Source organism: Monodelphis domestica, chromosome 1 (assembly GCF_027887165.1).
Source record: "Monodelphis domestica isolate mMonDom1 chromosome 1, mMonDom1.pri, whole genome shotgun sequence".
Classification (NCBI taxonomy): domain Eukaryota; kingdom Metazoa; phylum Chordata; class Mammalia; order Didelphimorphia; family Didelphidae; genus Monodelphis; species Monodelphis domestica.
The window spans coordinates 759,294,699-759,313,047 of record NC_077227.1 but is presented as its reverse complement, the minus strand read 5'-3'; the positions used below and the strand labels follow the sequence as shown (position 1 = coordinate 759,313,047).

Genomic DNA, 18,349 nt, shown 5'->3' with positions numbered 1-18,349 from the left:
GCTTTGAAGAATGTCTTTGGGGTGGATAGTCTCTTGCCTTCCCCCAAGGGAAAAAGTCTCTACAGCCACCACTTATAAGGAAAGATGGTTAATCTGGGTCTCTTCAGATCAATGAGGGATTATAGCAAGATAAGATCAGCAAGGTTGCTCCTTCCCCTCTCAGTTCAGAAGGGACAAGAAGGTATTTTTTCAACTGTCCACCTGCTTTTCTTAGCTGGAGATTCCAGTCCCATCCCCCATTAACAGCCAAAGTTCTATTTCCTTCTTGCATGAGATTTCATTGTAAAAGCCATTCTTTGCAATATATTGTGTATCTCTCTCATCCACAATTCCAAATTTCCGCCTTTTTTTCCTTCCCTTCCCTTCCCTTTTCCTGAGATGATAAACAATTTGACAGAGATTATACAAGTGTTGTCATGCAAAACGTATTTCCATATTAGTTCATCATAAGTCTATTGGAATTGTCTTGGCTCATCATATTGCTGGGAATAGCTGTTATTCATAGTTTATCATCTTTTATTATTGCTGCCACTGTGTGCAATGATCTGGTTCTGCCTACTTCACTTTGAATCAGTTCATACATGTCTTTCCAGGTTTTTCTGAAATATTCCTGGTCATCTTTTCTTAAAACAGTAATATTCCATCATAATCATATGTCACAACTTGTTCAGCCATTCCTCACAAAAGCTGCAATAAAGTTTTTGTACATATGAATCCATATGTATGTGTGTGTGTATTTCCCTCTTTGAACCTGTTCTAATGAGAATAAGGTTCAAACGTTGCCCACCGCCCACAGCCACTTCCTATTCTACTGTAAAAACTCTTCCTTGTATGATCTTTTCTGTGAGAGAATTTCCCCCATTTTTTCTCTTCTTCCTTCCTCAGTGCCTTCCACTTTCCCACCCTTTCATTCTTTTTTATGAGATCATCCCAAAATAATTGGTTCATACCTGTGCCTCCTGTGTATGTAGACTCCTAAGTGCCCTAATAGTGAAAAATCTTAGGGGTATCATCTGCCTTAACTAGGAATATAAACAATTTAATATTATCGAGTCCCTTATTCTTTCCCTCTCATTTTTAAAAAAATTTTTTTATGCTTCTCTTGAGTCTTGTATTTGAATGTCAGATTTTCTATTTATCTCTGGTCTTTTTCATTAGGAATACTTAATTCTTTTATTAAATATTCATTTTTTTCACCACTGAAGGATTATTCTCACTATTGATGGATAAGTGTAAGAGTTAAAATTGTTTTTGGTCAAATTAAGTGTTATAAAAAGTTGTTGTGGTTGCTGTTTATAAAAATTAACTCTTTGAGTCATGAGGCTGTTACTAGCTTTAGTAGTTTTATTATAGCAAGGTAGAGCTAGTAAAGTAAGGGAAGTGTAGGAGGGAGGTAGAAAACATTGCCTTGCTAAGTACCCTATAATTGCCAATCTGAATGAATTCAGCTTGACTCCAAGACAGGCTCCCTCAGGTCCCAATCTTCAACCAGAAGAGCGGGAGAATCTCCTCCAGGTTCCAATCTCCAGGTTGAAGTCCATGAGAGTCTCTTCAGCCCAAAGTCACCAACCCAGAATCTCTCCTTCAGCAGAATCCCTCCAACATAGAAGTCCCTGTTCAGTTCTCTGGTCTTGTCTTTTGTAGCCCTTTTCCCACAGCATTTCCTGTCTTTCTGGTTTCTGCTTCCTTTCACTGTGGGTTGGTCTATCACATCTCAGGAACCAATCATAGTTTCTTAATTTGCCTGGCACTGCTTGGGCAGTGCTTGTGGGATCCCCTTCTGGTCTTTGAGGGTGTGAACTTCCTTTTCTAGTAAAAGGTTCTCCAAGTATTTGACTAACTAAGTGTGAAAGGAGGAGCACTCCAAGTTCTTGATTGATTAAGCTAAAACAAGGGAGGATAATTCCATCTCACAGTAGTTGTATTGGTTGTGTTCTAGTTCCTTTGCCCACCGGAATATTGTATTCCAAGCCCTCTGCTCCTTTAATGTAGCTACATCTTGTGTGATCTTGGTATTTGAATGGTTTTTTCCCCCCTAGTTATTTGCATTATTTTATTTTTGAACTGAGAGCTTTCGGAATTTAGTTAAAATATTTCTGGGAGTTTTCATTTTGGGGTATCTTTTAAGAGGTGATTGGTGGATTCTTTCAATTTCTGTTTTACCTTCTGGTTCCAAGATTGGAGTAGTTTTCTTTGAAAATGTCTTGATCTATGATGTGTAGACTCTTTTCTTGATCATGGCTTTCAGGTAGTGCAGTAATTCTTTGATTTATTTTCCAGTTGTTTTTCCAATGAGATATTTCACATTTTCTTCTTTTTTTAAAAGTCCTTTAACTGCATTTCATTGTTTCCTGGAATCTCAGGGAGTTAGATCTTCCACTCAGCCAATTCTAATTTTTAAGAAATTATTTTTGTCAGTGTTGCTTTGCACCTTTTTTTTCCTGGCCATTTGGCCAATTCCAATTTTTAAGGAGTTATTTCCTTCAGTCATTTTTGTGCCTTTTTCATCTACGCTGTTAACTTCATTTTCATGATTTTCTCTCATTGTTCTCTTTTTTGTTCAGTTTTTCCTCTACCGTTCCGATTTACTTTTCAAACTTTTTTTTGTGCTCCTTTTAAGAAATCTTATTAGCTCTTCTAGAAATGTGTTTTGGGCTTGGGTCTCCTCTGTATTTTTCTCTGAGGCTTTGCTGGTTGTCATCTTCTGAGTCTGTGCCTTGGTTTTTTCTGTCACTGGAGTAGCTTTTTATGATCAGGACCTTTTTAATTGTTTCTTCATTTTAATAAGCAGCTCTTTCATGATGCTGAGCTTTCTTCTAGAACTGGTCTCTGCCCACCTGGGGAGTTGGCAGCACCGTATGGCCGTCTCTATCCTTTTGCTGCTCCCACAGCTCATTGGGGACCCATCGGGTCCCTTCTGGGCTGGGCTGTGGTCCTTACTGAGGTAAGACCGTTGCTCCTTTCTCAACTCAGAAGTGGCTAACGGGCAGCGGAGTTGCCAGATTCCCTCCACAGGAGGCCTCTCGGGACTTCTTCCTAGTTAGCTTGCTGCACGCAGCTGGCGTCATGGGCGGCACTACTGCTTTGTCTGTGCTCCTGCCCAGGCCTCACCCTCGGCTCTTGTTTCAGTCTTACCAAGCTGCCCCGAGCCCAGAAAACGGATTGCTGTGACTTTCAGTTGGCTTCCCTACTCAGAATTCACTTGATGGCATTTTTAGATTTCTGTTGGGGGAGCCCCCCCCCCCCCCCACGTCTCGACTTTTCCCAGGGGCTCTCTTGAGCCTTTACTGTCTAGACTTGCTTTTTTGGAAAGATCGTTTTGACGGGAGCTGAAGACAGACTGGTGTGGGCAGAGACTTAGGCGGCTATTCGGTGACCCGGGCACGAGGCGACGAACGCCTGGGCCCCAGTGGGGTCCGTGTCAGGGCAGAAGGGGGTGTGGTGGAGACTTGCTGCACAGGCGGACTCAGCAGGCCTCGGCACCCGGGGGAGGCGTCGGGGGCCAGAGAATCGGCCGTCCGAGACGGCTCTCTGGCTGGGGGCCTGAGGGAAGGCGGGAAGGAGGAGGAGGGATGGCTTCTGGGCTCTCTTTTGGCCGTCCTCGTGGAGATGGCGACTGGAAGTGAGGCCTGGAGGGCCGCAGGGACTTTGGGGCAGCATCCTCAGCAGAGCGGTGGTCATTGGGGAGATGGCGCAGGGAAGGAGGCCGGGGGAGGCCCAGCCCAGGGGCCCAAAGGGAAGAGAGTTCCCAGGAGAGCTTCTGGGGAGGGTGGTGGCTGGCAGGGTGCGGCTGGGGCTCTCTCGGAAGGAGCAGTCACGGAGAGTGTGAAGAGCTGTTCTTGCTCAGCTGGGCCAGCACGGCCAGGCAGACGGACAGACAGCACGGCCAGCACAGACAGACAGACAGACAGCACGGCCAGACAGACAGCATGGCCAGGCAGACGGACAGACAGCACGGCCAGCACAGACAGACAGACAGACAGCACGGCCAGGCAGACAGACAGACAGCACGGCCAGACAGACAGATAGCATGGCCAGGCAGATGGACAGACAGACAACACAGACAGACAGACAGCACGGACAGACAGCATGGCCAGCACAGACAGACAGACAGCACGGCTAGACAGACAGACAGACAGCACGGCCAGGCAGACAGACAGACAGCACGGCCAGACAGACAGATAGCATGGCCAGGCAGACGGACAGACAGACAGCACGGCCAGGCAGACAGACAGACAGCACGGCCAGCACAGACAGACAGACAGACAGCACGGCCAGACAGACAGACAGCACGGCCAGACAGACAGCACAGACAGCACGGCCAGACAGACAGACAGACAGCACGGCCAGCACAGACAGACAGACAGCACGGCCAGCACAGACAGACAGCACGGCCAGCACAGACAGACAGACAGCACGGCCAGCACAGACAGACAGCACGGCCAGACAGACAGACAGCATGGCCAGGCAGACGGACAGACAGCACGGCCAGCACAGACAGACAGCACGGCCAGACAGACAGACAGCATGGCCAGGCAGACGGACAGACAGCACGGCCAGCACAGACAGACAGACAGACAGCACGGCCAGACAGACAGACAGACAGCACGGCCAGACAGACAGATAGCATGGCCAGGCAGATGGACAGACAGACAACACAGACAGACAGACAGCACGGACAGACAGCATGGCCAGCACAGACAGACAGACAGCACGGCTAGACAGACAGACAGACAGCACGGCTAGACAGACAGACAGCACAGACAGACAGACAGACAGCATAGACAGACAGACAGCACGGCCAGCACAGACAGACAGACAGCACGGCTAGACAGACAGACAGACAGACAGCACGGCCAGCACAGACAGCACGGCCAGACAGACAGACAGATAGCACGGCCAGACAGACAGACAGACAGCACGGACAGACAGCCTGGCCAGCACGAGTACTTAGGCAGACGGACTTCCAGAGGAACGGAGACAGAAAACTGAAAGAACCCCAGCTAGGAGAGAGCCAGTGACGTCCCAGAGGAGAGACTCCCAGAGCCCGAAGACCTGAGAAGTCTCGAGCTAGTCAGAGAAGAAAACAGAAAAGCGCGAGAGCTCAGCTAGTCCCTTTGGAGCCCCGTGGGGGGGGGGGGGGGGCAGCAGCCAAACAGAGCGATAGACTGGAGTCCCTGTTGGAGGTCGCTGTCCGGCCTGTCCGTAAAATGTTAGCCGAGAGGCCAAAGCCATCAAGGCGGGCCCGAGTGGGCGTCGTTGCCTCTCGAGGAGCCTCTCGAGACCCGCCGACCACCCGCAGGCCGAGAGCCGCGACACGGAGGAGCTTTGCTCAAGACAGCGCCGGGGCGTGCACGCCCTGGGCCCCGCCTTCTCTTCGCGGGCCGCCGAGCCTCCTTCCTGCTGGGCTTCTTAGCCCTGACGCCGGCCTTTCTCCTCCTCCTCCCCAGGTGCGTTTCGACAGCATTGGAGGCCTGAGCCATCACATCCACGCACTCAAAGAAATGGTGGTGTTTCCGCTACTGTATCCCGAAATCTTCGAAAAATTCAAAATCCAGCCTCCCAGGTAGGTGGAGCCTCTGTCTGGCCCTGCTGGTTAGGACCCGGGCAGCGGGCAGGCCCGTCCCAGGAGGGCCTTTCTCCGGCCGCCCACGGCTCACGGCCACGCTCTGGCTCTCCTTCCCCAGGGGCTGCTTGTTTTATGGTCCGCCCGGCACCGGGAAGACCCTGGTGGCCAGAGCGCTGGCCAACGAGTGCAGCCAGGGAGACAAGAAGGTGGCTTTCTTCATGCGCAAAGGGGCCGACTGTCTGAGCAAGTGGGTCGGGGAGTCTGAGCGGCAGCTTCGCCTGCTCTTTGACCAGGTAACGGAGGCCCAGGAAACCTTCTCCGCTCTGGGGAGAAGCCCGCGTCTTGGCCAGGGAAGGAGAGGGTCGGGGGGCTCCCTTCTGGGGTGCAGGAAGGCCCTGGGCTCCCGCCTGGCCTGTGTCTCCACGGGGGAGGCTGAGTGTGTGGAAGCGAGCTGCGTGAGGTGAGGAGAGGAGAGGAGAGTCCCGGACAGGGCACAAAAGGGGGGCCAGAGCATTCCTAGGAAGACCCTAGAGACGCCCCCGCCTGGCCAGGGCAGCAGTGCTGTCGGGCCAAGCCCTGGCCCTTTCCTCCAGGGCTCCCCTGTGTCACAGCAGCAGCATCGACTGATACTGAGCTCCAGGGCGAACAAAGCAGTGTCAGTCACAGAAAAGACAGGAGCTGGGCTTGGCCGGCTCTTAGAGGGACCCCCTGAAGATGGGGAGCACTGGGGGGCTCTGCCCCCCAAGCTGGCCCAGAGCCCCCCCCCCCCCCCCCCCAGCACAGTGGCTTGTGGGGATGGTGTGTCATCCTGGGCTGCCCAGAGGCCCTCCTCTGGGTGCTAAGCGTAGCTCTAGGCTCCCCGATGTAAGGCCACCCCAGGGGGCACCAGAGAAGCAGGGACTTGGGGCAGCGGGGGTCACCATCCTGCTCAGCCTCAGACAGCCAAGCTGGGTGCCATTTTAGGAAGGCTCACATCCTGGAAGCACCATCCCAGCTGGGGCCAGGCTTGGGCCATGGGGGGGGGGGGTGGTGGTGGAATCTGCCACGAGCCGCTCTGCTGTCCATTGTGGCTGCCTCCCAATGGGCTCGGCCCCGGGTGCTCCCTGACTGTCTTTCCTCCCCAGGCCTACCTGATGAGGCCCTCTATCATCTTCTTCGACGAGATCGACGGCCTGGCCCCAGTCCGATCCAGCAGACAAGACCAGATCCACAGGTAATGAGCATGGCGGAAAGGGGAGACCGTCTGGGCCTCTGGGACTTACGGAACCCTGGGCCGGGCAGAGCTCTCCTGGCACCATTTGTTGGCAGCATAGCTGCGGCCATTTGGGGGTGACCCAAGGCCAGCTTGGCTCCCCCCTCGCGCAGGAAGTCACGGGGAGCTGCCAGCCAGTGGGATGTGGCCCTGGGACAGCAGTGAGGCCTGCCTGGGGCCCAGCAGCATGGGGCTCTGGGACACTTGAGCCTTCGAGCTCCACGTTTCTGCTGGCCACGGGAAGAGGACAGCTGGAGCTCTGGTCTCGTTGTCCCCGGGGCTTGTCTTGGGCGGCGGTGGCCTGAGGAGGAAAAGAGCCTTGGGCTGTAGGACGGGGAGGCCTACGCCCCCCTCCCTCCCTCCACCTGGGCCTGTAAACCTCAAAATTTCTTAGACTTATAAATGTTGGAAATTTCACCATTGGGAAATTTCATACTTGACAAATTCCCTATTGATAGTGGGTCTTGACTATTGGAATGTGAACCCCTTTGGCATGGGAGGTTCTTCCTCCTCCCTTCTTAAGATTACTTTAGGACAGAAACCTTTTGCTGAACAATGGAAAGGACTTTGACCTATGCTTAAGCATAGAACAGGAATTTCTTTGAGTCATGATTGATTTTAGAATTGATACAATGGAGATACTTGGAATCAATCTCCACCCTACTCAGTCCTAACAGGATTGAGGAAGGGCTGCAGCATAGATCAAAATTTAATTATTCCAATCTCCACCCTACTCAGGTTAACAGGATTTAGAAAGGGCTGTAGCAAAGGATCAAAGATTTAATTATTTGAAAATATGACCTTCAACAGACATGTGCAAAGCCAGAGACCTCTGGGCGGTCCTGGGTTAAGCTAGAGCCTCCATTGGCACAGGGAAATTGATGGACAGTGATTGGTAGATGTGAGGACTGAGGGGAGGGAACTTGGATGGTTTCCTTAAAGATCCAGGGGGGTCTGAGGACTCGGGGTGGTGGAGGAGTTGGCCGGAGTGGTTGTGGTGTGCTCTGAGTTTGCATAGAAGGTCCCTCCCCAGCAAATTTAAAGGGGAGTCAGGCATCAAAAGGAAGGAGTGTTGTACCTCTAGGGGTCCTACAGACACCATTCTAGGGGGAAATCTTTTAACTCTTTGGGTTATTCCTGATACTCCCATTACATTCTCTGAGCCAACAGAATAACATTGTAAATCAGGTTTTCTCTTTAATACAGACCAGGAAGCTCCGGTGTCTAATAGACAATCATAATAGGTGTTACCCACCTTTAAGGTCACATGGGGCTCACATTCCAATAGCCAAGACCCACTATCAGTAGGGAATTTGTCAAGTATGAAATTTCCCAATGGTGAAATTTCCAACATTTATAAGTCTAAGAGGCCCTTAGCCTCAGCCCAGGCTCGTTCACCCGCCCTCGGGAGCCCCTGGGCCACTTGCTCTCGGAATGTTGTTGAGAAGGGGGCGGCCCCAGCTTCAGCCCTTCTTCTCCTCTAGTTCCATCGTGTCCACCCTCCTCGCCCTCATGGACGGCCTGGACAACAGGGGAGAGATTGTCGTCATCGGTGCTACCAACAGGCTGGACTCCATCGACCCAGCGCTCAGGAGGCCTGGCCGCTTCGACCGGGAGTTCCTCTTCAACCTGCCCGACCAAAAGGTGAACCCTGGAGGACTTCTGGGTGGGGGGGTCTGTCTGTGTGGAGCCTGGAGGTTCCCCTCCCCGCTGGGCCTCCGTCTGGCCTCTGGCCTGAGCGGGGCTTGTCTGCTGGGAAGGGCCAGCGCCCAGGGGGTCCCGGCGCGATAGGCTTCTCCCTCGAGATTCCGGACGTCAGCCATGCTGTGGGGCAGCTGCGTGGCTCAGTGGGTGGAGCCAGGCCTCGAGGTGGGCGGTCCTGGGTTCCAGGACGGCCTCAGAGACGCCGCTCTCGCTCCCTCCCACTCTTGGTTCGTGCCCTCACGTGAACGGGCGGCGTCCGCGGCCACGAGGGGCTGGGCAGAGATGCTGCCGAGGCCGTGTCTCCGCTGGGCCGTTCCTCGGTGGCCCGGCCACGTGCGCGTCCTCTCGGGAGCTTCTTCGGAGCAGGGTCGGTGTGAGGGACGGTCCAGCGGCGGCCCCTGGCCTTGGACTCTCCTCGTCCCTCGTCCTCCTTTCCCCCTTGCTGCTGCCATGGCCGCCGCGGCCTTCCCGTCCTGGGCCGCAGAGTCCGTCCGTCGGGAGGCGTGAGCTCCCCGTGCGGCCTCGCACAGCTCACGGCCGGCCTCAGCTCCTCCTGCGGCCAAAGAGGGGCGGCAGCCTCGGCCGGGCCGACCCCAGCTCGGAGCTCTCCTGGGCTCTGCGCGGCACGAGGCTCACATCCCTTCATCTCGCCCGGCTGTGTCCTGGGGACAGAGAGCCGGCCCACGGACGGGGGTCCTGGGTTCAAATCTGCCTCGGGCACGGCGCCTGACCCTATCGCCTCGCTCTCCCCACTCTTCTGCCTGGAACTGTGCGCAGCGTGGATTCTGGGACAGAGGGGGGGCTCGAGGCCCCCCCCGGCCACCCGCATCAGTGTCTGGAATGGGACCCGCAAATACCATTGGACTTGCAGGGGCAGGTGGGGGGGAGCATCGAAGGAGCCTCCACGCTGTGCCAGGCACGGCCGTTGAGCCTCATCCGCCGTCCACAGGAGCCCGGGGCTGGGCGCTCTTGTGCCCGTCTTATAGTCGAGGAGACCGAGGCCGGCGGAGGCTCAGGGGCCGGCCGGTGGGCCGCGTGAAGGGGCGCCGTTGACAGCCTTCGGAAGAATCCGAGAACGTCGGTGACGGCGATCCGGCCCGGAGGAGGCCCCCCGGCTCGGCACAGGAGCCGGACACGCCTGCACGTGGCGGCCTTCAGAGGAGGCCCGCGAAGTCCGCGGCGTTTGGGTTCGACACGCGGCGCGCTCGCGCTGCCTTGCTTGGGCGGAGCTCGCGCCTCTGCTGAGCCTCCCCTCCTCGGGGCTCCTCTGTCCCTCCGCTCTCCCTCCTGCGTGGCCGCTCTCGGCTCTCCTGCCCGGGATCTCGTCGGCCCTCGAGGCGCCCCGTCCGAGCTCTGCGGCTGCCGAGCGTCGCAGGATGCGGGCCGGGGAGCGCGGGCTTTGGCTCCCGAGACCGCTCGCCTTGGGCCGGGCCTCCCCTTGCCTGACCTCCGGCTCCTCGGCTCGCTTTTCGGGGCCTTCCTGGCCTTTGTGCTCTTGTTCTGGGCAGCGACGGTGTCCTGGCAGGTTCGGGCGTCCCTGTCCAGGGGCTCCTGCTTGCTTCGAGCTTCCTGGGCGCCGTGATGGCCTCCTTCCTCGTTCGCCCGCTCGCTCTTCCAGCGAGCTCCTCGGTTGGGGCGCCGCTCGCTCCGGGCTCCCTTTGGCCGCCTTCTTGGGATGCTGAGGGCGGGTCAGCCCCGTGTCTTGGAGGGCAGCCCGGCCCAGGCCTCCACAAGGGTGCTTTCCCGGCCGAAGTCCGCCCACCGAGCCTTTGCCGATGGCAGCCAGCTCTCTTGGCTTTTCCCTGGCCGGATGTTCCGCTGCAGCGGCTGGGCGGCCCTTCCGGCTCAGAACCACCCGGCCGCCTTCCCTTTGAGGGCGGTTTCCGGCTCGGGCTGTTCCTCCGCAGGCCTCTGCCTGGACGGCCGCTGAGAGCTGAGACTCTGCCCTGCCGGGCCGCCCCGCGGGGTTCGGTGCCGTGTCCCGAGGACCCTCGGAGGAGACCGGAGAGGGGGAGAAGCGGGCCCTGCAAGGAGGACTGTGGACAGCAAGAGGGGGTGGCGAGGAGGCCGGCGAGGGCCTGGGAGCGCCTGGTGAAGGCGGGAAGAGCCCGCGTCTGTCTGGGGACCGAAGGGCGTTTGGCTGGGCGCACGGGGGCTTGAGTGGGGGAGGGGATCGGAGCGGAAGTGGGGTCGGCTGCGGGCAGGAAGCGAGGGTCAGCGAGCCGGAGTCGCCCGCGGGTGGGAGAGGGCCGCAGGAGGCCGGAGCGCCCGGAGCTCGCCCTGCTGACCAGGAGGAGGCCGAGAAACGCAGACACGCCGAATGCGGGGCCCGAGCGGACTCCCGTGCTCGAGGTGAAGCGAAGAAGGGCGCGACGGCCCGTCGTGCTCGTGGGCGAAGGCAGCCACGCAGGCCGGCCTGGTTGGAGGAGTCAAAAGGAGCCGCGTTTGCCGAGTCGTCCCAAAGGACGCCTCGATGTCAGACTGAAGCACGTGGAGTGGCCGTCTCCTGCGGGGCGCCCTCCTGTGGCTCGGGAGTCCGAAGGCCGAGGCGCAGTCTGTGGCACGCGGGGCCTGGCGGGACGGGAGCGGCGGCTGCGGCCGGGTGTCGGCGTTCACGCGCAGCGGCAAGACGTCGCCGTCGCTCATCTTCAAAGATGGCGGCCTGGTGAACGGGGGCTCGCCAGCGGCTTCTGGCAGAGGCAGCGAGTTCTAGTGGCTTTGGTGTCCTGCCAGCCCACTTCAAGTTGGACTTTAGCTGATCCTTGAATCTTCTCTTTGGCCGGCCTTGTTTCCCGAGTCCGGCTGACAGTTCACCGTAGAATACTGTCTTGCTACTCGCTGGGGGTCCGTGCGGAGGACGTGTCCAGACCGTCGTAGCTGGGCTTGGAGGACCTCGATGCGGGTGGAGTTGGCTCTGCCGAGGACTCCCTGGTGGGTGATTCGGCCCTGCCATCGGAGCCTCATGACGGACCGGAGGGGGCGTGGGGGGGATGGCTCCGCGCAGGAGCGAGCGGAGGACGCTGCGTTGTACACGGTGAGCCTCGTCGCAGTGTGCCAAATAGCATCACGTCAAAATTCTAGAAGGAAAATTCAAATACGTTTCAAGAGAGGAGCTGTCGTGACGGGGACCATCATTTACTTTTCTCAGACCTAGAAAAATAACAGCCCAAACCCCGAACCAGAAACGGAAGCTCTGAATAGAACCCTAGAAAAGCAGCGTGATTTCGAGACCAGTCGGAGCCCAGAGAATCGGAATGCTCATTTCTGAGCTGTCTGGCAGCTCCCCCAAATCGGCCTATCGAGGGGCACTAAATCCCGACAAGCAGAGGTCAAAGATCCAATGACAGAGCAGCAAACCATCTGACCAAAGGTATCGCGACGGGGTGACCGCGCGGCCGATTCCGGGCTGCTGCCGAATCCGCGTGTGGAAGGACCCTCGTCCCCGTTCCATCAGCAGAAGAGCGCCCGTCACTGAACTGAGGCGCGGCGCTTCTCCAAGAGCCCCCAGGAAAACCGGCGAGCGCATTCTGAGCTCAGAGGCGACGGCCGAGTCATGACCGAGAAAACCACCGACGAGTGGAGCTTCGGCACGTCCTCGGGGAAGGTGGGCCGGGCAAGGCGCTCTTCCAAGTCCGTGGCATTCACGGCCATGAAAGGGGGGAACGTGCCGCCGGCGCGCAGCAGCGAAGAGTCACGAGGCGCCTTTCCCTCGGCTCTGCCCGGGACACGGACCATCTCGATGGACCGGCTGGATGGCGAACGGCCTACAGATTGCCCAGATGAGTGGACGGCGTCCGCCCGCCTTGGAAAAAGAGGTCCAGTGAGGCACCCGGCAGCGCCCAGAGGGGGGAGAAGCTCCGGGGGGGCTCTGGCGGCACAAAGAGGGCCTTGTTGTCGCGGGTGCGGAGAAGGGGAGAGGAGGAGAGCCGCAGAGCTGCGGGGCGGCGCGTCCCCTGAGATGCTGGCCCGGACGCCAGCGCCGTGCCCAGAGCCTCCCGCCGGGACGAAGGGCCGCTACGGGAACGACTTCAACGGCATTTCGGTAATCGTGCCAAAGGCTCGGCCGGAGGCTGGACGACAGGGCCGGCCCGGAACCCGGGCTTCAGGAGCCGAGGGCGTCCCTTCGTGCCGGCACCAGGCGGGCAGCGGCGCGAGGCGAGGAGGCAGCCCGGACAGCCGGCTCAGGCCACGCGGAAACCCAGCAGTCTCCGAGCATGGTTTCCCGTCACGTGTCCGCCAAGGCTGGCGGGGATGCGTGCATGGAAGCAGGCTGTGGGAATGGGGCTAGCCCTCCCCGCGGCCTCGCCCTCCCCGCGGCCTCGCCCTCCCCGCGGCCTCGCCCTCCCCGCGGCCTCGGTGGCCTCGCCCTCCCCGCGGCCTCGGTGGCCTCGCCCTCCCCGCGGCCTCTTCGTCTCTTGGCAGGAGGAGCAGAAGCAGGCGGCCCCCTCGCCGGCCGTCTCTGCCATCCCGGGGAAGGTCTCTGCCCCCTCCCCCCGCTCTGCCCCCCGTCGTCCTGCGCAGTGCTTGTCTGGGGTTGGGCTGCCCCGGGGAGTGGTGGACGCGCCCCTAACCTGCCTGTGCTTTGCTCCCCAGGCCCGGAAGCACATCTTGCAGATCCATACCCGGGACTGGAGCCCCCGACTGTCGGAGCCCTTCCTGGGCGAGCTGGCCGAGAAGTGTGTCGGTGAGTGGCGCTCGGCCGTAGCTCGTGGGTGAGCCGCCTCGCTCGCCCTCCCCCCTTCGGAGGGCGCACAGAGGCGAGGCTGCGCCGCGTGTAGGGATGCGCCGCGCCGGGCTCCGCTTCCCTTTGCCGCCGCTCCTCTTTCCTTCTTTGTTCCCGAGTCGCGGATCCCACCGAGAGCCCTCGGGGCAGCGAGGGGCCCCGGAGCCGTCCCGGAGAGCCAGCGGAGCCGCCCGAGATGGCCCGGCGCTGGGCCGGCTACATCCCGACTGTCCTCTTCGTCCACAGGGACCTCCCCCGAAGCAGCCGCGCTCCGCTTCCGAGACCCCGAGCCTCGACGCCTGCGGCGGACGGGAGAGCGTAGCTGGCTCCGGCGCGGGGACCAGACAGCGGGCGCCGGGGCGGGGCCGCCGCCCTCTTTCCCCTGCGCGCTCTTCCGCTTTCCTTCTTGTTCTCCCTCGGCGGCGCCGCGGCCCGAGTCCGTGTGGGCAGCCCGGCGTCCTCGTCCGCCCGTCTTGCTGGCCCGGGCGCACGTCTTTGCGCGCCCCGTTCTAGCGGGAGCCCCCGGCTGTGGCCGCTCTTCCCGGGGTGCCCGCGGCCGGCCTTCGGAGGCCCGGCTCGGACCGCGCGTGTGCGCTCTCTTAGCTCCCGCCGCCTCGCCCTCGCGGGGCAAGGCCTGGGCGCGTGTGGGGAGAGGAATGGAGGGACCTGCTTAGCTGGACCGCCTGGCCCGGCGAGGCATCCGGGGCGGGGAGACGCTCGCTCGCTGCTCGCTGGCTCTGTGGGGCGCGCTTGGGTGCGGGCAGGGGCCGTCGTTCTGGGGGAGCCGCACCTTCTTCGCCTTCTCGCGTGTGTGCGGGCGCCCCGCAGCCCCCGACACCCCTCGGGGAGGGCTCCCCGCCCAGCGGCCCCGCTTTCTCCTCCTGGCGCCCGGTGCCCGCCGCCCAGTGCCAACCTGTGACAAGGGCTCGGCTTGGGCTCCCGCCGGGCAGATACGGGCAGGCCGCGCGGCACGTGACGGGGGCTCCCCGAGAGCCCTGAGAAGGGAGCGGCCGGGGTCCGAGGGCCGGATGTCCCCTTCCCCCGCGCTGGGGGTGGCCGCGGTCCAGCCGTCACTCAGATCCGTCTCCCACCAGTAGGGGGCGCCTGTGAGGGCCCCTGCGGACCCTTCAGGGGCAGGCGGGGAGCGGCGGAGGTGGGCCGGGCCGTGCGCTCCTGGCACCGGAGGGAGCCCCGCCACGGGGTGGGGGTGGCTGAAAGTCGAGGCCTGCTTCCTTCTTCCTGGGGGGGGGTGGGGGGGGGGCCTGGTCGCCGCAGGCCGCCTGTGCCGTCCGGCCTGGAGGAGGGTGTGGCCTCACGCCTGCGCTTCTGTCTCCCTGTGTGCCTTAGGCTACTGCGGCGCCGACATCAAGGCCCTGTGCACGGAGGCCGCCCTGCTGGCGCTGCGCCGGCGCTACCCGCAGATCTACGCCAGCAGCCACAAGCTGCAGCTCGACGTGTCCTCCATCGTGCTCAGCGCCCAGGACTTCCGCCTCGCCATGCAGAACATCGTGCCGGCCTCCCAGCGGGCCGTCACGTCCTCGGGCCACGCCCTGTTGCCCGTCGTCCGGCCGACTGCTGGAGAGGAGCTTCGAGCACATCCTGGCCGTCCTGCGGAGGGTCTTCCCTCACGCCGAGAGCAGCCCGGCCATGCGGGAAGGTGCGGGCGGGGCAGGGCGGGGCGGGGTGGGGCGGTGGGCAGGGCAGCCGGGCGGGGCGGGGTGGGGCGGCAGGGCGGGGGTGGGGCGGGGCAGCCGGGTGGGGCAGCCGGGCAGGGCGGGGTGACCAGGCGGGGCGGGGCGGGCCAGGCGGGGCAGGATGGGGCGGGGCGGCCAGGTGGGGCGGCCAGGCGGGGCAGGACGGGGCGGGGGTGGTGGGCGCTTCCTGTGCCTCCCTGGAGCGGGAGGGCCTCACGCGGTCGCTTGCCCTGGGGACAGACGCGCAGAGCCTCCTGCTGGACGACAGCGACGACGAGCACGCCCTGTCCATCTTCGAGGCCGGCTGCCCCTCGGCATCACCAAAGAAGGCGCCCCCCGCCGCCGCCCCCCAGGCCCTACCTGCACTTCAGCACGTGAGTGTCCGCCTGTGGCCGCCCCGCAGAGGGCTTGCAGGGAGGAAACCTCTCGGGGAGCCCCGCCCGGCCCACTGCAGGCAGGAGGGGGAGGGGCAGGGGAGAGGGGGAGGGGGAGGGCGAGCTGAGCCTCCTGGCTCAGCCAGAGGGAGTTGAGGCCCGAAGGCCAAGGCGGGAAGGGAAGCTGCCTGCGGGCTCCTCCCTGCTCCAGCTCCCCAGGAAGCCCGAGGCGGCTCCGGCTTGGCTTGGGACAGCCCGGGGGGCATCAGCTATTTCCGGGTTGTCCTTGGCGAGCCTCTGCCCGTGTGCCCAGTCCTGGGCGCCGGGCCAAGAAGCACGTCCTGGGGGAGCCGGCGCGCCGGGCTGACTCGCACTCGCCTCCTGGCCCGCGGAGCCTCCTCGCGTCCCCCAGTAAAAGCCCTTAAACGTGCGAGGAGCTGACGGGCTGCCCGGGCGTCCCAGAACCTCGTGGCGGGTCCCTGCCCCACCTCGAGCACCGCCTTCAGCCCTGGCAGCTGCCCCTCCGCCGCCCTGACCCACACCCGGGGCTGATCCTGAGGCTCGCGTGCACCGGGGAGGCCTGCGGGCCCCCAGCCCGGCCCCCGGCCCGGCCCCCGAGCTGCCGTCTGCCTCGGTTGACCTCGTCGGTCAGCCGGGGGCCTCGTGGTCTCCGGAAGCCCGGGAGTCCTCCCGTCCCGCGCCACGGCCCGGTGCCGAGCTGTCTTGTGGGCCTGCCGGCGTCTCCCGCGGCCGCCCCTGCCTCCTCGGGGGGGCCGTTCCCCGGCGCCTCTCGGACGCGTGACGCTGTTTCGCCTTCCCGCCGCAGGTCAGCTTCTCAGCAGCCCACGTCGTACAGGCCCCGCTTGCTGCTGTCCGGGGAGAGGGGCTCGGGGCAGACCTCGCACCTGGCTCCCGCCCTGCTGCACACTCTGGAGAAGTTCTCCGTGCACAGACTCGACCTCCCCGCACTTTACTCAGTCAGTGCCAAGACGCCCGAGGAGTCGTGTGCCCAGGTCAGTGCCCATGGCGCCCCCCCCCCCCGCCCCCTTCCCATGATGCCCGGCCCTGCCCACCCGCGGCCCCACCCCCAGCCCTGCCCACCTGCGGCCCCTCCCCCAGCCCTGCCCATCCGTGGCCTCCCCCCGCCCCCTCCCATGATGCCCGGCCCTGCCCGCCCGCGGCCCCTCCCCCAGCCCTGCCCGCCCGCGGCCCCTCCCCCAGCCCTGCCCACCCGCGGCCCCTCCCCCAGCCCTGCCCCGCCCACGGCTGCCTCACGGCCCGGTCTCCACTTCAGATCTTCCGCGAGGCCCGCAGGACCGTGACCGAGCGTCGTCTACGTGCCGCACATCGGCGACTGGTGGGAGGCCGTGAGCGAGACGGTGCGCGCCACCTTCCTGACGCTGCTGCAGGACATCCCGTCCTTCTCGCCCATCTTCCTCCTGTCCACCTCGGAGACCATGTACAGCGAGCTGCCCGACGAGGTGAGGGCGGGGGGGGAGGGGAGCCCTCGAGGCACCGGCGCCGAGTGCGAGTGTGGAGACGGCGCGGGCGCGGGCGGCGGGCGGGGCCGCCTGACGCCCGCCGCCCCCCTCCCCAGGTCAAGTGCATCTTCCGATCCAGTACGAGGAGGTCTTGTACATCCAGAGGCCCCTCGAGGAGGACCGGCGCAAGTTCTTCCAGGAGCTGATTCTCCACCAGGCCTCGATGCCGCCGGCCAGGAGGAGAAAAGCCGGTAAGGCCCGGCGGGCCTGGCGGGGGCCGTCCGGAGCCCTCTCGCTGCGGGGGGGCGCTTTCTGGGCTCTGGGCTTCCTCCTCCCGTTCTGCCGGCAGCGCGCCGAGCTCCCGGCTCCGAGTGCGGGAGGGGCAGGCAGACAGCAGAGGGACGCGGCCGTCCCCCTCCCTCCTGCTCTCGGGCTGTCCTCGTCCTCGCCGCCGACGTTCCTTTGCCTCCGTCCTTGGCGCCGTCCCGGGGCCTCCTTTCCGCCTTGGGCTTTGGGCCGGAGGGCAGGGGCCTCCCCGCCTTTCTTCCTGGCCTCTTCTCTCCGGGCCTCGCCCCGCGGGGAGCTCCGGGCTCAGGAGGGAGGCTCCCGGATCGGCCCTCGCCCCCCGGTTCTGGGGCCGCTCCCGCGCCGGGGGATTGTCTTCCTGGTGGGAGGAAGGGTGCCAGGCTCGCCGGGCCTCCCTCTGGGGTTTCTGGGAAGGGCCACGTGTCTGGCCGGACAGGCGGCTCTCCGCGACCCTCTTCTCTTGTCGTCCCCAGCCCTGTGTGCGATGGAGGTGCTGCCTCTGGCCCTGCCGTCGCCTTCCCGCCAGCTGTCCGAGTCCGAGAAGACCCGGATGGAGGACCAGGAGGAGAACACGCTCCGGGAGCTGCGGCTCTTTCCTCCGGGACGTGACCAAGCGGCTGGCGACCGACAAGCGCTTTAGCATCTTCAGCAAACCGGTGGATATTGAAGAGGTCTTGTGTCCGTAGCAGGGTGCAAACCGCGAAGGGGAACTGCCGAAAAGCGCGAAATGGGGGAAAGGAGGGCGCGGAGGCTGCTCCCCCTCGGGGGCCTCCCCGCAGGCTCCACTCGGGCCCGATTCTTGGGCGCCTTCTGGATTCTCGGAATCCAGACCGGCCCCTCCCATCACTCGCTTGGCACTCTGAATTCCTCTGGGCACCCGCCACTAGACGGCCCTTATTCCAGGACGAAGCTCGCCAGGCCCGAGACCCCGGCGGGCCCTTTGGCGGGAGGTGCTGGTGGCGGCCGGGCCTGTCAGGACTCCCTTCTGGCTGCCTTCCCACACTTGGCTACGGCTTGGGGGACACTTGGGGCAGGAGGCCGGGCGCACACCCTCGGGCTCCCCTCTGCCGGGGCCCTTCTGCTTCCAGTGGAAAACTTCTGCCCCTGGTGCTCGTGTCACGCGTGTGCGTCTGTGTGTGTGTATGTGTGCATGTGCCGTGGCGGCGGGCAAGAAGTTTTCCACTCGGACTTTCCTGGGGGCAGCTTTAATCCTGGAATAATGGATTCTGTGTGGACACAGCAAGGT

General features: G+C 62.2%; 1 protein-coding gene across 1 annotated transcript in view; it reads left to right on the top strand.

Annotated features, from left to right (window-relative positions):
* The window catches only part of ATAD2B (ATPase family AAA domain containing 2B), a 44,800-nt gene that overhangs the window by 14,908 nt on the left and 11,543 nt on the right, over positions 1-18,349 (top strand). Inside the window, 16 exon segments of the mRNA XM_056824902.1 lie at positions 5,451-5,566; positions 5,688-5,862; positions 6,694-6,782; positions 8,306-8,465; positions 13,119-13,209; positions 14,596-14,819; positions 14,821-14,905; positions 15,183-15,288; positions 15,290-15,316; positions 16,143-16,329; positions 16,611-16,637; positions 16,639-16,797; positions 16,914-16,929; positions 16,932-17,048; positions 17,577-17,695; positions 17,697-17,759. Coding sequence (XP_056680880.1) covers positions 5,451-5,566; positions 5,688-5,862; positions 6,694-6,782; positions 8,306-8,465; positions 13,119-13,209; positions 14,596-14,819; positions 14,821-14,905; positions 15,183-15,288; positions 15,290-15,316; positions 16,143-16,329; positions 16,611-16,637; positions 16,639-16,797; positions 16,914-16,929; positions 16,932-17,048; positions 17,577-17,695; positions 17,697-17,759 — 1,761 coding nt within the window.